The following is an 18806-nucleotide window of genomic DNA, read 5'->3' on the forward strand; positions in this document are numbered from 1 at the left end:
GGTGCATGGGACGAGCAAGTATTGAGAGAATGTGGAATTGGTCAACGCTACACTCAGCTGATGCGGCAACTCATGGCGTCGGATGCCATCAGATGGTCAAGGGACATTTACATAGAACACATCACTGTACATCGACAATACCAGGAGGGATGAGCTGGAGTGCTGATGAGAAGCGCAGTCAGGCAAATAATTGAAATAATTCCCTCATGGATTATATTTTCTAAATGGACAACCCACCTAATTCTCAATTACTGAGGAACAATCTTCATTTATTGATATATGTGCTTTCCACAGCTAACTCTCTGTATAACTTTTAATGAATGATGTACCCAAATACTTGGATGCTAAGATCTAAACTGTATTCTTCAATTTACACCTAAATTTGGGTAGCTGCTGATTATGCACTATATCTATCTCATGACTTTATCCACAAATACCAAGTTTGTTTTTAATCTAAGCACTATACTCAGATGTACAGACTCGTTTCTCAACCTGTGTATTATATAATTTTAACAGTAGTTTTAATATTTTTTTTATGTCTAGAGGCCCCATTTGAGGATCAGAGCCCTATTGTGCTCAGAACTGTGTAGACATGTGATATATAAGATAGTCCTTGCTGCAGACAAGTCAGCGTTAATGGCAGGATGCAACAACAGGATGTTTGAAGAAATTAACTTAATAGGAATTTCTGCACATAAAGACGTCTTGTTTTCAAACAACAATCTGATTAGCTTACTAGCCTTTGGGTGCCAAGTTCACATCTGATAAAAGTAAGTATAACTTATTTTGTGGGAAGTTGTATGGTATTTCATGGAAGCTCTATGGCATGTGTTAGCCAGGAGGTCAGACTAGACGATGACCGTAGTCTCTTCTGGCCTAAGAATCTATGAATCCTACTGATTATTTTTGTGAGGCCAGGATCTTTTCTTAGGTAAAACTCCCTCATGCAGGTGTTTTGAGGCCATGTGTTCCTATCAGGTGACATGTAACTGAAGGGCAAACAGAGGGGAACATTTCTAAGACACCATGAATTTTCCTCTTGAGGAAAGTCAGAAAGGGGAAGCCATATTCCTTACCAACTATCTAAATACAAGCCCTGTAAGCACCAAGATAGGGACAAGATAGCTTTTCCTTGTGGTGCGGACTGGTCCAAGGATTACTTTTTATGAAAGAGAATCTCTGATTGGCGATGATGGTCTCCCCCAAGTCCTTAAGAGTTTTGACCCACCCTTGCTGAGATGGCTCCAGGGCAATTCTGAGTGGCCTGAGAGGCCAGGGACACTGTACCTGCCCCCTCCCCCCGGCTCTGAACCCGGGCCAAGTGCGAGCCTGCAGGCTGGGGGTGGCTGTGCACAACATGGGGGAGATCAGACGGGCAGGGGCCGTATTTCCTATGGGGCAAGGGGCAGTTGCCTCCTGACTTTCCCTAGGTCTAGTTGCACCGCCCCCCGGCCCGTCCCCTCACGGAGAGCCAGACCCCGACAAGGCCCCTGGAGACCCCGCCCACACCCCCCAGGCAGCTCGCTCGCTCGCTCCCGCCCTCCGCGCGCACAGCGGGCGCACCACTGGGCACCGCCCCCCCCGCCTCTAGGGGGTTGTTCTAGCTGCCGCTGCCACTCCCGCCTCCTCGCCGGCTCTTCCTCCTGCCTCCCTCCTCGCGAAGCTGTTTCACTCACAACCCTCCCCCCCGCCCCTTTCTGGGCGTCACGCAGGCTGTTCCATCTTCTTCCCACCCTCCCCACCACCAGCTGTTCCCCAACCTCCCTCCCTCTGCTCCCGCCGCGCCTGTTCCTCCCACTCTTCGTCAGTGGCTGCCGCATCCGGGTCCTGGCGCCGCTGTCACTATGGTCATGGCGGAGGGGACGGCTGTGCTGAGGCGGAACAGGCCGGGCACCAAGGCCCAGGTGAGGCGCCGCGCCCCAGCCGCCTCCTGCCCGCGCGGGGCTTGGGGCTGGCAGCAGCGGGCGGGCTGGGCCTCCTCGGCCGCCGCGCTCACGCGGGCTGGAGCCGGCGCGGTCGGTCCCGTCCCGGCGCGGAGCCGCTGGGCCTCCCCGGCCCCGTGCGGGGCGCCAGTGGCGGGCGGGGTTGGGCCGGGCGGCCCGCAGCGGGCTCTGGCTACCCGCTGCCGCGCTGGGCCCGGCTCGCCTGGTAGGGACCCGCGCTCGGGTTGTCACCGGAGCCGGGCAGCTCCGGGCTGCTCCCCGCCCGGCTGGTGCTGCTCGCCTCGCTCCGGCTGCCCCGGCCGGGGCTGGTAGCGCTTCTCGCCGCCCTGGGGGGCCTGGGTGTGGATTCCCCCTGCCCGCCTGGTGGGGGTGAGTCTGTTCCGTGTTTACCCCTGTCGGTAAAGGTGTTTTCTCTGCTGGGATTGACCGGGAGTCCCCCTCCCAGGGACCTAGAGGTTCAGGAGTCTCCGGTCATAAAAAAGAGTCCGAGTCGCTAAATGTCAGTGACTGCATCTGAAGTAATCCTACACTTACGTGCATCTTTTCATCCTGATGGTGTGTGTGAATTACTTCACCAGCCACTGACAGGCAGCCACCTCTGAGGTGAAATTTTATACCTTTTTAACAGCAACTAGTAAAGTTACATAATGGTTTAGGATGGAAAATGAACAAAACATTCAATCAGAAAAAAGCAGGCAGTATATTTGGTCCGATGAAGGAATAATAGCTAAGTGTCTTGGCGGAGTTAGGCTAACACCCCATCATAACAACCCAGAGGTGCTGCTGGAAGTACCACATTAGTCCTATCTTGCCGGTCAGTTGTGAAATCACTTTAATACCACTTCCTTTAGAACCCCGGACTTCTTTTTGGGGTCTCTAAGTATTAACCAGATCGAACTCTTCTTAGCATGTGAAAAGGAATGGAAGAGATGACATTTACAGTATTACAAGTCAAGCAAAGCTTTAGCTTTAATTTAAAGATATGAAATACCTTTGTGGTAGCTCCTTCATTGTAAGTTTCATATTTTGGTTCTTCGGAGGGTGAGCATCAGTCCCATATAGTCCTTCACAACTTTGTCTGCTTCCTCTCTTTCTAGATGTAGTTTCCTGTTTGTTAGAACTGTAAAGGTTATTTTTCTACAGCATGTTGAAGTTTCCTGATATTAAGCATTCAGAATTTGCTGCAAATGACGTGCTGTCTTTTCCACCCTTTATTAAACTGGTTTAAATTTGGGTGTTTTTTCCATAGGATTTTTACAATTGGCCTGATGAATCCTTTGAAGAAATGGATAGCACACTAGCTGTTCAACAGGTATTTTTTGTTTTAATAAATATTTTTTCATGTGTTTAAGTTTAGTCACCCAAATCTTGTGACTTTTAGCAAGATGTAAGCAACAGGGCACAGTCTCTTCTTGGTTGTGATATAGTTGTACAAAAATAACTTCATAATTCCATAGAGAAATAGAAATCAGTGTACTGGTTAATACAGTAATTTTGTGCGTAGAAATCACGGAATCCTGGTGTCCGGTTTCACCAGTTGAACAGGTTTTATTGCTACCTGGTAAAACTCACTGCTCCTCTTACCATTTCTCATTCAGGGAAGACGTTTTTCACACACTGTATTTTGGGACATTTGCTTTGTTACTTCTCCGCTATCGCTACTTTTTTTTTTTTGTCCTCTTACTTTGGTCCATCAACATAGCCGTTCACTTCCACCTAGACTAGACTAAAGAAATAAGTAGCTGTTATCCTTACTGTAATGGCTAGTAGGTATATATCAAAGTAGCTAGAGTTGTGGGGCAATCCTAAATATGGTGTCTTACTATCTTTAAATAACTTTCAGAAATTATTACTTTTTCTTCTCAGTATATCCAACAAAACATAAGGGCAGACTGTTCTAACATTGACAAAATCCTGGAACCTCCTGAAGGGCAGGATGAAGGTGTATGGAAGTACGAACATTTACGGTAAGAATTCATGTTTTGTCAAAATGTAGAATCAGGAAACCCAACCCACTGATTAGCAGTAGTAATGAATCATAATAGTCTGAATCTCAGACTCTAAATATTTTTGTTTATGACTGAAAGAAAAAAAAACTCTACAAGAGCAAAACTTTGTACTATTAAACATCTTAGAATTATGTGTTAGTAATAGATTTGTAGTCTTAAAAATGGAATTTATTTGCTCCTTTTCTAATTACCAAATTCACTGTTGTGAGCATTCCCTTAAACTCCCTTTTGCTTTTAAAAGTTTGTGATATCAACTTACGTGTGTGTTTGTCTTCTTTTAAATAAATCTTTGCAGTTCATTTCTAGAACTATGTCAGTATGGACTGAAAGGACAGCCATGAGTTTCCATAGCACCTCCTCCCGTCAATCTCATCAATTCCTTACTTTCGCTTACTAAAATATGAATATTGTCATCATTAGATGCTCTCCAGAATAGCTGTTAGTCATGAGGCCTGTTTTTAACAAACTGAAAGAAAATATTTTTTGCAGTTCTCTGTTTTTATTGCAGTCACTATCAGAGAAATCTTGACAATTTTTCTGGCCTTCTCTTTATGTCTGTTAGCTGTTATAATACATTGGTTAAGCTGGCTACCTAGATGCGTTTTATGTTTCCAAACTGTCCTTGTCACTGAAAGTATTTATTTTATTATAGTACAGACTCAATATTCTGCTAACTGATATTTCCACCCTTATTCCTGCTTTGGTTTTTACATCACTTTGCTAAGATTAGTGTCCTGGCGTTCTGAAAAAAATCATTTTTTTCCTTAGTTTGACTGTCTTGTCAGTCCATCACCATACATTTTGAAGGGTAAGAATAGTTTTAAGTTAGTGCCTCCCAATGAGAGTTCGACACGTAGGTTCTTTTAAAAATCCTACTAGGCACCTAAATACCTTTAAAAATGTGGCACTTGGGAGCCTAAGTCCCAATGATTTTTAATGAGATGTAGGCTCTTAAGTGCCTATATTTCTTTTGAAAATGGGACTGAGGCGGCTAAGTTAGTCACTTCTGAAAATTTTACCCTGCCTCCTCTGAAGCGTTAAACCTTCTCTAAACCGTCTGCTAGCGTATGCCTGAGAGTGAGGCAAGCAGCAGCTTCCACACATAGCCTCACTGCATTACACCTCAACTCTGGCTGACTTAAAGAGAGGTACTCCTGGAGGTCTCGGTAGTATTCTCTTGAGCATTTGGGGATGGCACTAAAGCCTCAGAATTAGACTTCCAGGATATATAGCATAGATAGGTTTGATCAGTTTGCACCTTATAATGTGTTTTTTCTTCAGTGCATGTTTTAAGGGATTTTGCGTTTTTTTTTTTTTTTCTCCCCCTTCCTTAAACATGAATTGATATCAAAAGCAAATTTGTAAAATGTAGATTTTCCTAAGGGAGAAAATATTATTTTCCAAGTCTCTGCTATTGGAATACTGTTCAGTTTATCCTTTTTGACAAAGGAGAAAACTAGAATATAGTTGTATGAGTTCCTCTGAACGAATAATAAATTAAATTTTCTGACTTATCTTTTTGTATTCCTGTCCTCTTATAGTCTCCTCTTATTTTTTATTTTCTTCTTTGTATATTCTACAGATATGTCCACAGATTCTAAATATGTCATAGCTGCTGAAATTATTTTGAACATTGTTTACATTTGATCTCATTCCTCTTCTGCTTTCTACACCCCAGTCAATGTAATGTAATTGTTAAAAATGCTAGAGATGCATAAAACCATTAGCTTTTATGACAAGTTGTTCTTTGTGTTAAAATGTTTCCATTAGGGAAACTGTTTTGACAATGCTGTATTTAAATTTCTAGACAATTCTGTCTCGAGCTCAATGGACTTGCTGTCAAGCTTCAGGTAACTCTTTTCTTGTTCTCTAATGTTTGTGTCAGAGACCAGGTTGTTTTTGTATTTTTAGATGTAATATTAGCTCGCAAAGCTTTGCAAACTTTTAGTTCACATTTTTTAGCCACCATGATTTTAGGAACATAGTTTTAGCATTCCAGAAGTCTTTAGTTGATCAGGTAGCTTTAAAATATTTTTCTGATTTTAAGGAATAGGGAGTTAAATTCTTTTAATAATGATTAAATCTTGCTTTCTCTGTTTGGTATTTTATTAACCGAACAACTGTTTCAACAGAGTGAATGCCACCCAGATACATGCACTCAGATGACAGCAACTGAACAATGGATTTTTCTTTGTGCAGCCCATAAAACGCCCAAAGAGGTAAGGAGGATATTTTTTGAAATATATCTGTAAAGGCCCATATTTTCTTCAGTGATCCATGCACCGAAGGGGCCGTCCGTGCATATCTTGTCTTAGTCAAATTGAAGGGATATGTGGGAATGCGACTTTCATAGCAGAACTCCCTGCTTGCTTCTCACATCCTCCGTAGTGACTCATAGGAGGCAGAAGAGCAGGGAACCAGCTGCTCTCCATAACAGTCTCATACAGATCCCTACTTCCCCCTCACCTTTTGTGTGGGAATCTGGAAGAGTAATATAGCTTTAATCTGTATTACATTTTTTCTGGTCACCTCCATAGTTGTTACTGGGCAACAGAAAGGGATTTCTTTTTTATCAGATCGAGCTGCCTTTCTCTGCAGTTTCATGGAGTTGGAAGGCTTCCTCTCTTTCTCCCCACCTCCCTGTGGACTCTCAAGTCCCTGCTCCTGGTGACAACTTGCAGGGAATTCTGCAATGGGAACCTCTGCATCTTCAGCTCCTCTGACACCCTCCTGTGGCTTTCTCCTTGCAAAGGGCCATTCTGGCCCTTGGATTTTGACCTTAGTTAGTTTTTGTGCAAATTTCGGTAGTAAGACTGTAGACTGCTGAGTAGTCTGACTTAATTTTTCTGTACTGGTGCATGAACAAGAATCAGTAACATTTAATGCATGCTTGGTAGGCCCTGGTATACAACTGTTCACATTACAACCATCATTATGTTGAGAGTCTTAGCAAAGAGATCAAGGACTAAGTAGTCATGGAGACTGCACTTTCTTCTCAGCCTTGGAGAAAGTTTCCTTTTTAGGGGTGGGTTGAGGCACTCAGGTGGGATGCTTTGGGGTGCTTGCCGTGCTATTGTATTAGCTGCTGTACAGATCAATAAAAATGCCTGTTCCATAGCTAGAAGTTCAACATCTTTCACCAGAAATAATGTGCCCTGGGGGGGGAAACGTAATAAGCACATGATGACACCTTCCCTTTGAAGTAAGTGAAGAAAGAAGTTTGGGGGAGGTGGGAAACAAACTTTCTCAAACAGAAATGGAATTGGAAGTGAACATACAAAATCAGAAAAAGGGACCATCCAGAATCTTGGTTCGTGTTTTTAGTTTTTTCCTTTTCCTCACTGAAACTGACTTTTGTATGTTCTTAATAATTGGAAAGTAGTTAAGTGGCCAGGCTAAAACTGAATGAATATTACATGAGTTTACTTCTTATTTTCTAAGTCCTCAAGCTAACAGTGTTTGTCATCTAAAATTCAGTACAGAATAATTATGAGGTATTGATGAGGAGATGGGAAATTGATATTTTGCTACCCGTTCATAGGTGTGTTGATATGTTTCACATGTCCAGACCAACCAAGTTATAGTGTATTAGTTTGGAATACTTGTCACTCAGTCAATGAGATCTGTCATTAACCCTGCATGATTTAAACAGTTAAGTATGGGGATTTTAATTTTTCCATGGCTTGGTCTGCTACAGCACAGACCATGGGCTGGTTCCTTCTAGTATGTTGACAGGCACAATGATGACCAATCACAGCCAGGATTTTCACACTCTCCAGTTCTTTCTCTGCTTTTCCAGTTTGTCCTGCCTCGCTCTGAGCAACATGCAGGAATGTTGCCCTACTCTCCTCAAGAGAATTTTTCTAGCAGCTTGGAACACCCAGAGAAGGTTAAAATTGAGGGTGGGAAATACCACAGTTGTCCCTCTTGCACCATTGCATTAAGCATGTTGTGCGTTCACTTGAACTAGCTATCACAGGAGTCTGATTAGGAGACAACCTGGAACATCCAGGTGAAAAGATCTTTGCTCTGGTGGGAAAATCAACACAAACTAGGGATAGGCTTCCTTCTCCAGGGGCCAGCCAATCTCATGACAGTGTGAGATGCCACGTGGATATTCAGCCTTGTCGAGGACACAGTTCTAAAGGGAGAGGCAGCTTCACAAACTGTGGGGTATCAGACTAGCCCTGTTAGCACCTCAAGAGCAGGTCAAAGGAGAGTGCGTCTTCAAATTCTGACCGTGTTGTAGAGTTATGTATTTGAATGTCCAAGCACATGGAACATTACCCAAGCTCCTGTCTGAGTCACCCAGTTGGTGAACTTATATTTTCTTACCTTTAGAGTGGCTTTCCTGGTGGCTGTTGGTTTAGAGGATAGTAGAGCTGTCTGTCTTATCTGATCTCTCTTCATACCTAGTCTTCCATAATCATAGTGTGTTCCTTTAAAATTGTTCCAGTTGTTTTGCCCAAAGTCCTCCCCCCTTTAACTTAAACCAGATGAAGTGATTACGAGGTGAACTGCATTTTCGACCCCTTTCACTGCCTCTTGAGTATACCCCTCAGGTGACGGATGTTGTTACCTTCACCCTTCTTTGGGTGGATTCATGTGGTCCTACCACTGTTAGACTGGATCTTTCAGCTGCAGCCTCCCTGTTCACCAACTGTGTTAACCTGACAAACCCAACTGTATTTGGCACATGTAAGCCCTTTTTCCTTGGCAACCTGACAGCAGCTGATTTAAATGGACTCTAAAACAGCTTCTTCAAAACAAAGCATTATTTGTTCACCCCAAAGGTACATAGCATACAGAGCAAAGGGATAAGTTCTATACACAGATTAAGGTTTAGATAAGGGGGAAAAAATATTTTCAAGCTCTAGTAAGTTCCATTCAGTCCAGTTATCTCCACATCTGGGTTGGGAGAAGCTTTGACTCTCATTCTTCCTCTCCTAGGTAGGGAGGGATTTATTGTAAGTTATTGGAGAAATGGGTGGAGCACAAGGAGTGGGAAGATCATGGACTCTGATCCTGCTTGTCAAAGCAACTGAGAAGCAGTCCATAATCTGCCCTCATGACTGAGCCATGGAAGCCAAACTAACTTGTAGGCGGTGGGATGAAGTTTTTTTTCTTTGGCAGTGTTCTTCCATCATAGAACTTCTGTCATGTCAGTTGCTAAAGTGCCACCGGACTCCTAGTTGCTAAAGAGACACTTAATTAGAACATCATCTACTCCTGTGCATATGCCTCCTCTCCAAAACAAGCATCCTCCTGGAATAACGCAATAAGGGGTACTTGGAGCTATAAGTAATAAAACATAGGAGACGGAGACAGCTCTAATGTGGGGGAAGTTTACTCAGACCCTTATAGAAACTCCGTAAAACTTCTGGAATTCAAAATGGCTATGTGATATATCAGACAATTCTGTGTAAAATATTATGTGTGATGCAGTGTCATACCTGTTTTCCCCTCCTAATATTTTTTAGTGTCCTGCTATAGACTACACCAGGCACACGCTTGATGGAGCTGCATGTCTTCTGAATAGCAATAAATATTTCCCCAGCAGGTAAAACTCCTAGAAGCATCATCTTTAATTTTTTTTTGTGGGGAGGTGGGGTTGTTTTACATTCAGAAAATCTTGTTCATAGGTGGAACAAATCTGAAACAGTTTTTGGTAGCGCAAATTGTTTTTCATGTATTAGTAGAATAAAATACTGTATTGTTCATATACAGCATTGCAGAATATGATGAAAAATACTAAATGTGGCAGCATGTCCACAGTTACTGTTGTTAAGTATGGGAAGAGGTCCTGCTTTTAGTGCTGCTCTGCCACCAGCTTGTTAGAGGTAAAACAGAGGTGTTTAAGGGAATATATTACCAATGCAATTTAATCAAGTTGGGTTTTTCAGTGTGGTCCAGGACTCTAGGTTTCCAGTGGGGAAAATCCCACCTCAAAGAAGGGAGGGAGTTGTGGTGGCTTAAGGTATTATTAGACCTGCTGTGCTGGGAAACCCACACCAAACTAGTGCAGTCCCAAAAGTGGACACCACTGTCTACAAAGAGGCCTGGCCAAGGACATGCACAGATTCAGGTCCTCAGGTAGTCTCCATGCCAATTTATGGAACCCTGGATGGAAAAGTAAAAGCTGTGTTTTCTGGGGAGGAACCTCCATGGAGCACAATGGTCCTGCTGGGGAAGGAGTGTGCAGTTTGCATCCCTCTGTGCTAGAAATGGGGAATCTAGCCCCTACTAGATTAATTTAAAAATTTGGCTCTCTGTGGGAAGAAGCCAATGTTTCTGCAATCAAAATACACAGTTTTAAATATGCAGAATGAGGCAACTTAATATTTTTACTAAAATCTTTCAAGAATAATGTTAACATTTAAATTCTGTAATCAGTCATCCACAAAACCTAACTCTTGGAATTTCAAGTGGGATCAATTAATCCAGTATAAACAACTAAAACTAAATACACAGGTGCACATGTGTATATGTATATCTGTATTCAACCGGTAGATTTGTAAAACTAAGTACTGTATAACATTTGACTTACAGGGTTAGCATAAAGGAATCCTCTGTAGCCAAACTAGGATCAGTGTGCCGTAGGATTTACAGAATATTTTCCCATGCGTATTTTCATCATCGGCAGATATTTGATGAATATGAAGTAAGTAACTGACTACTTTGCGTTTACTTTCATGAGTGCATTTACTAAAGTGATGCCACGCATTGTTCTTCGGCAGTTGTTACATATTTTCTTCTCTTAACACTTTCACTTCACATACCTCCTTAGCCAAGGAAAGTACAGTTCATAATAGATTACATGTATATAAGAATTGTGTGAAGTTTCACATGAATGACTTTGGTCTTCAAACTAAGCAATTTCATGTGTGCTTTTTTAATCCTGTTTATTATAGTTCTCCTAAATTGGGTAGAAGTTCACTATACAGAAGCAGAAAGCTTTACAAGAACTTTAATACCGTCAGTTCAATGACACTTGTTATGAAAATTGCTTGCCTTTGAGTGTTACAGGAAACCCATAGGATTATTATCATTAAAAGTAGAGAAATATTTTTTCAGTTTACTTTATCCATTTGACAGCACTTGTGTACAGTCAGTTACTTGTTTGTGTATATCTTTCACATAGTAGTAGAGGAAACATTTTAACAGTTGAGAAGTCTGATGCTAAAGCCACAGACTCAACAGGGATCTCAGGGGCATATATGGTACTTGTAACTATTTTTTTTAACTGACTAGAGTCAGGAATGGAGGGCTTAGAGGTGTGAATGGTAGTAAAAACATGGGTAAGGACTAGCATGGGGAGGAGCACAGTGGGTGCAAATTTCACTGGAGCCTGTGGACTGTAGTAGCAGCTAAAGAATGGCTCAGCTCACTGTTTAGTTGGGGTGTATATGTGTGGTGGGGGAGGGATTTAATTACCACAGGTAGGCGCCTATATACAGCTTTTGTTAGGGCTTTGCATAGTGAACCAGGATATAGTTGACACAGAATTGCTTATCTGATTTCATCCTTGTTATAGTGGGACTTGAATATTTTTAACACTTTTAACACTGTGTTATGCTTTTAACACTGTGTTATGAAAATAAAGCTTAAATAGGTCCTTGTGTCCACTCTTATGAATATAAAAGGGGGAAATAAAACTATTTTACTAATGGATTCCTTGTGGTATTATTATTTAGTTGTAAACCACCCAATGTTCCTAAAACTTACAAAACCAAGGGGACAATTTATTTATGCTCCAGGATTTTTATGATAAATTTCCCACAATTCTGTTTGAAATATTCCCTTCTCTTATATGTCATAATGCATTTTATTTTATATTGGAATTTAAATATTTTTTTTCCATCCTCAGAATGAAACCTTTTTGTGTCACCGGTTCACTAAATTTGTGATGAAATATAATTTGATGTCCAAGGATAACCTGATTGTACCAATTTTGGAAGAGGAGGTGCAGAATTCAGTGTCTGGGGAAAGTGAGGCATGATGGGAATTGTGGTACAGAAAGCAACTGTACTGAACACACAATTGACATTATGTACTGTATATATCATTTTAGACACTTCAATCATGTATCCTTATTATAGCTTTGTTTAGTATACTTTTTGTATGCTGTGTGCATTGCCTTTTAATATGGGAAATACTTTAAGTTATTCATGAACTGTATAGTCATCAATGTGGCACTCATGGTTTTTAAATAAAATTAGTATTATCTGTTTATAATACCTGTTAATAAAATAATTACAGTTGTGTAAAATTGCTGCTAAACAATCATTGGATCACAATCCTCAAATGTGTCTGATTAAAAAGATAGGTGAGACTAAGGTTTCACACAAGCTATTTTCTAATGAAATAGCAATGTTAGCCTTAGTTCTGAGTTTAATACGTACCTTAAATTTAGAATCCTGCAGGAAGGTCCTTGTAATGTAGCTTATTCCTAATTTTAGCTCTTACTTTTTAAAAAATAACTCATTTGTTTCTAAGTTTTACTTCTGCTTTTGGGCGTGAGTATATAGTATCAACTATTCTTGTATGTGTATATCCAAATATTAAACACAACTACAGTATTAGTAATACCAAAAGGATAACTTTACTATGCTACCAAAAGTATATTTTTGATCTAATGAGAGACAGTTGTGTACTTTCTGGACTTGCCTTTCTGTAACAGTAGAGGCCTGTATACATCATGGAAGTGATGTGTTGAGTCTTAAGGCAAGGAAAGATTATTTTTTCTTGTGAAAGTCCTCCACTTTCGTTCCTCCCCGACTTCTCAAAAGAATAGCAGTGGCTGAAAATAACTTTTCCTCTTGCCTGTAGTAAGGTACTTAGTGGTTTTATACCTGTGCATATCTATAGTAACTGCTTACAGATTATACCTCACAATGTTCATATTACACTACAGAACAATGTACTAGCATAGTCTTGTTTATAGTCTTAGCAAAAAAATTGAACTCTAGCCTTGCAATACTTTGATTCACGTTGAGAGTATGACTAACCGTGTGCTTTCATCCATTCACCTGGATTGTATCCACTGAGGTGAAGTGCATTCATAGTTGGAGTCGTTTGCAGATTTGCAATAACTCACAAGTTCCATGAGTGCTGCTTAATGGTGTTGAACTGTCCAGAATTTGATTAGAATTAAATGTTTTAAAGACTATTCTAGCAGACTTATTGTTAATGGTGTACATCAATGAAGAGAATCTAAAAGCACTAGCAGTGTTCTTTTATTAAATGGATCTTGCCTAGATAAAGTTAGTTTTGTGGCTTCTTCACATAGTAGAGACTTATGTTGTCATGGGCCTGTTTATGTATTGAAACAGGTTAAAGTGTTGGCCTTAGTGGGCCAAGCCATTTATCTAAACTATACCTCCTCTTGAAGGTGTGTTTACCTGGGAATGAGAGCTAATTTATTTTTGAATAGTAATTTCTTCAAAATATACTGAACATGCCTTAAGTATTAAATACAAAATATTACAAGTCAAGTATACCCTAAGCAACTGTACCATCTGGATATAAAATGAGAACATGGAGAGAGAGAGGTTTTAAAATGCTTATACAGTGCTGCCTTCCTGGGCAGATATTTTTGTGTGTTTTCATTTTTAAAATTGTATTTAATGGTCAGCAGGGTCACTGCATCAGATGCGCTCTTAGTGACTAGCTTTAGCTATTGTGTTTGTATACTTGAGGTTTATCTTATACAGGTCAAATGACTTGATTTGATATCTTGAAATTTGTACTGAGGGTAGAGGATTACACTTTGGAGGTAATAAGATGTATTTAGCTTTGTAACAATCTGCTGTTGCAAGATAGATCCTAGGACATTTCTGTTGTACAGCCACTTTGACAAACTTACATTGGCCTGGGACAGGCAAAAAGCTGGTGCTCTTCACTACTAAACATTTTTTGTAAAATTGAAGATAGTGGAATGGTGCTCAGAACTTCATTAACACCTTAAACTTCTCTCTTCCCCTTCTCTCATGCTTTGAGTTCTAGTAAAAGCCTCCAGAACTGTTAATCTTGTTTGTTCTCATTCACATAATTAATATGTCATACTGTAAAGTTGACTCACTGTACTATCTAAGCTGAATATAAACGGCCTCAGTGAAACACTGCTTATATTTTCCTTGCTACTGTTTACGTAAGTACTCAGACAGTGTACATACATGAACCTGAGTGGTACCACAAAACTTTAGTTAGCCTAAGCAAACCATTGATTTGGTTAGTAAATATTTTAATGGTTTCACTTACAAATTTGCATTCTACATAATAGGGAAATTGAGCTACATTTGACTTTTGAATTAAGTTTTAAAACCAAGAGGCTAAAATTAAAAAAAATTCTTTTTCCATACTAATATATTTTGCTAAATGATTCATTCCCCCCCCCTTTCTTCCAAGAATACAGATAACTGGATATTTCATGCTTTGTAGAGTAAGTTCTGTGCTCTCTCATTTCTGGATACAAAATAGATTTTGAGCTCAAATAATATTCCTTGTTTAAGAATGTAGAAGTGTTGTGATTTGCTCACAAATCTGTTACTCTTCCCAGAGGCTGGGGCTAGAATTTGCATTTATGCCCTGTCTTGCTTCAGTAAAGAGCTAAATGATTCAAGAATACAAAGAAGGGTAAGGAAATTCCTTTCATAGACCACCTCCCTAGACATTATTAATACAAACATCTAAATAAGTGGCCTGATTATAAGCAAAGGACAGCTTTCAGTGTTTTTCCCTGAACGATCTGTCTCTTCTGATTCATGGTTTGATTTGTATTACTTAGCCACAGTAATTCTGCTTGTCAACATTAAACAGATACTAAGAGATTTTAATTCAAAATGTCATGCCAATTTTCTGTTTGGACAAAACAAATCAGTATTGAAAATCAAAATTCCAGCTACCCCTTCCATACTGTGGACTAAGCAGCTGGGAATTGTTAAAACGGCAACCTGAACTACTCTTTTGCTCAGAAGAGGAAATGTACCAAATATAAATAAAATAACTAGTGTTTGATAGAGTTTAGAAATCTAATCAAACTCCTGCTTTGTTTTATGCACCATAAAAATTGTTAAAGGGAAAAATTATAGCTTGATACGAGATCTCATCTCCTCCTGAGTCTGAGTGGCATAAACTACTGTGGTCTAAGTAAGCCAAAACTTTCAGTTCTAGCCAAACATAATTAAGAAAAACTGATAGCTGAATTGGTGTAGTTGCCTCTAATACTAAGAAACTCCCAGTCCCAAATACAAAAAGGACCTCAACTTTACAAAGAAGCCACTAAAAATCTGGTTATGTATATCGCACCTGAACTGCGGGAGGTATTGGGATTTTTTTTACACAGGAGGTATTCACAAATTGTAGAGAGAATGAATCAGTTATATCTATGTGATGGACACAGTAGACCATTATGTTTAGACTCGTACATGACCAGAAATTCTATATGTGGACAGGAAATAACTTAGGAATTGAAAATGTAAGGTCTTTAGAAGTTTATGAACAGTCTAATTATATCCCAAACCTCTACTTTTAATAGTTTTTAGTGTATTTCTGTTATGGTGTACAGACAAGGGACCCATTTGTAGCTCACACATGTAAAGTCAAATTCCTGTTTTGACACTGTGTAATCAAGTTAGTTACTTGACTTTTGTTTGGAGAATTAATCCATGTGCCAGTAAATAATTCAAGCTTGATTCTTAATACTATTTCAGTAATTTTGTAAATACTGTACTAGTTCAAATAAGAGAACATATGTTGTCTACCTGATAAAGATATAAATTACACATAAACCGGAGTATGAATATGAAAAATTAGTGACTTGCCAGTAGTCTTAGTCTTCCTGATTAAGTTTGTAAAACAACAAGAACTGTCTCCCATATTGAGACAGATGCTGGTTCTAGTATTTATAAGGAGTGGGTATTGTCTTAATGCAATTGTCCCTTTTGAAATCTCTCACTTCATCCAAAACTATGAATTTAAAAGTATGTTTTTTCACTTTAGTGCATGGATGGCTTTAAGTCTCCTTACTTATACATGAATGAACATTAAAATGCAATAAGAAGCTATTTAAATGGGCCTAATAAATATTCTCAAAAGGTACTGCATATAGTAGTGCTAAGGGTGATTAATACACTGAAGATTTAGCTTCAGTCAAAGATCAGATTTGCTTGTACAGGCCCCACCTGAAAGAGAGAGGCAGGGTTTTGTGTTCTCAGGTGCTGGCAGCCGGAGTACCAGCCTTCTGACACATTTTCCTTCTATGGGATAAAGCTGTGCCTCTCAACCTCTGAAATGGAAATAAAATCTCACCGCTGCCTGAGTTTGACTTGGTTTATACTGTATTTTAATCTTGTGTTTCAATGAAGGTTTAGTCAGAGAGACAGTTCCAACTTTAACTTAACCCTTTTGGGGGGGAGGGAAGTACATTTTTAGGTAGAGATGTATGAATCCTAAGTATAGTTCAATTCCCATAAAATCTTTAAGAAAAAAAATACAAAATATATGCAATGTTCATTGGTTATGGGGAGATGAGGAAAAATGGAGAAATCCATAACAGAAAATATTAAATAGAAACAGTGACAAGAAATAACATAGATGGCAGATGAAAAGAGCAGCGAGGAAGGGAGCATTTGAGACAGATCCATTCTCACCAGAATTCTAATTTGGAGAGTAGAATACATATTGAGAATGTGTGATTGACTGCACCTGTATGACAACATTTGTGACCAGGAAGGAATGTTAAGTGTAATTTAAATAATCCAGTTTATTATTACATGAAATGAAAAACATGTAGACTTTGCTGATTCTGAAAATACATTGACACAAGATTTGTCTCGTTCAAGGTTGTAAAAATATACTCCTAAAGTTGAGTTCCTACATCCTTACTAAGGCACTTGAATAAATTGCCTGATATTAAAAAGTGATCAGCACTCTATCACTCTTATTCACTGAGGGGAGTTGTTGGTTGCTTAGTAATTTTGATCCCACTGTTTAGGCATCTAGCTTTTTGAAACGGCCCATATTAATAGTCATTGCTGTCTTTAAGCTCTTTTTGGTGAAGTATGGTGCATTTTATGGGTTAAATGTTCAAAGCCATTCTTTTGTATACATGTAAAGCCATTTGTATGCACAAATCAAGTAGTCACACATTTAACTATACAATTCACAAATGCTAAATTGAGACCTACCTATATAATCACATACATATGTAAAATCTGCTAGAGCAATTTGGAAGGCACTTTTGAAAACTTGTCTCTTAACGTCAGCTGATTACTCTTTGAAAAAAGTTTGTTTTAAATAATGATGTGTGAATTAAGTTATGAAAACTTGCACAGGGACATCACAGAGTCCTATTTCTGCTAGTATAATGCACAGACACCTGCAGTGTAAGGTGCCTACCGCCTAGCAATGTGCTTCAGCCCTGAACTGGTGGGGGTCATTTCATACAATGAGAAGATAATCCATGTGCATTCAATCCTTGCATTTCTTCTGAAACTGCCAAAAAGGTTGCTAAATAGTTCCACCTTTGGCACTTGTTTTATTTTGTGTCTCATTAATTGGGAGCTGCCATATTAAGCAATATTATGCTATACAGTACCTTTCATCCATATATCTCAAGAGACCACGTGAAGGAAAATGAAGCTCCAGTGAGTTTTCTTGCTTTACTCGCTCACCTGATGTCTAGACTAAGACCTGGATTCATACAGAGTTGCTGTCACTAGGTTTATTTCCTTTGGTACTGACTTAAATTCATCATGGTTCTGGAGTTCATTAGGTCATTGTGGGTCTAAGTATATTGTTCCCAATGAGGGCTCAAGGCCGGCTGCTGAAGCTTTTAAGTCCCTCTTTTCTAAGTGTGTCTTCTATGTTCATGCCTCCAGGATTTCTTGGGAAGAAAGTCTTACCCAGAAATGCTACTGCTGCATTAACTTGAGGGAAAATTGGGAGAATCTTTGGGTTTTGGAACCTTCTAGTATTTCAGGGATTGCTGACAACCATTTCCCATTCCTCCCTAGAGATTTCTTCAAAGGCTGAGTATACAGGGGGTGGTAAATTTTGTGTCTTTGTGTTGGATAGGAGATATCCCTTGGCTTTACCCCACTCACCTTCTCTCTGACTGGATTTCACTGGTTTTACCACTTTTCCTCACATTTTCATGCATGCCTGGCAGAAAGAACCTCTCCTGCGTCTCAAGTTTGGGGTTATGATCTGAAGTTGAGAGTTTGGGAGTAGCCAGAGCTTGTGGAAGGAAATGAGGATCGGGAGTTATTTTTGCCTTTTTTCCTTTTTGGTGGGAGAATGATTGTTCCTGCAGGAGAAGGGGTCTCTTTTTTGACGGCAGCTCCCCTTGAGGTGATATCCCATGCAGCATGTCTTTAGCACAGTCCTTCCTCAACAGCGTACAAATAATGGGAGGGAAGGGCAGGGGAACATTTGTAAAAAGGAGGAGAGTCTAAAACGGTGCCTGATGCCTTGTTAAGTTACTTGGTTACCCAGTTGGGAAGCTGAAATGGGAGCCTGCAGCTCTTTGGCAGTAGTCTGGATGGAGTTTCTCTGGAAAGTCATTGATTGGTGATGGTTCAGTTGTTGTGTCCCAAAAGCTGCAGAGGATGGACTTAACCTCATGGACATGTTTCTTGAGGCAGTGTGGCTAGTGGGAAAGTCTGAACAGGCTGTCTAGACTCAGACTCTTCCCTTGTCTGAGGTCTTGCAATCTTGGGGTAATCACAGCAGACTCCTCCTGTGTGTGAGAGAGCCTGTCTCCACACAGGTGGAGCAGCTCCTGGCCTTTGGCTTGCTCCACCCATTGGAGAGGAGTACAGCTGGTGGTCCTGTTCAGGGAACAAAGTCCTGG

General features: G+C 40.1%; 1 protein-coding gene across 2 annotated transcripts; it reads left to right on the top strand.

Moving 5' to 3' along the window:
• The first annotated feature begins 1750 nt into the window (after positions 1–1750).
• Positions 1751–16271, top strand: MOB4 (MOB family member 4, phocein). 2 transcript variants are annotated; one of them, XM_077829614.1, is made up of 8 exons: positions 1751–1904; positions 3193–3255; positions 3810–3910; positions 5760–5802; positions 6085–6171; positions 9433–9512; positions 10502–10613; positions 11820–16271. In XM_077829614.1, the coding sequence occupies exons 1-8, from the start codon at positions 1845–1847 to the stop codon at positions 11949–11951; spliced, it is 678 nt and encodes a 225-aa protein (XP_077685740.1). In that variant the 5' UTR covers positions 1751–1844; the 3' UTR covers positions 11952–16271. The 2 variants fall into 2 exon arrangements, with proteins under 2 accessions (XP_077685740.1, XP_077685741.1); XM_077829615.1 differs by lacking the exon at positions 1751–1904 and adding an exon at positions 2236–2312.
• Positions 16272–18806: the final 2535 nt, after the last annotated feature.

This window comes from Eretmochelys imbricata, chromosome 11 (assembly GCF_965152235.1).
Source record: "Eretmochelys imbricata isolate rEreImb1 chromosome 11, rEreImb1.hap1, whole genome shotgun sequence".
Classification (NCBI taxonomy): Eukaryota; Metazoa; Chordata; order Testudines; family Cheloniidae; genus Eretmochelys; species Eretmochelys imbricata.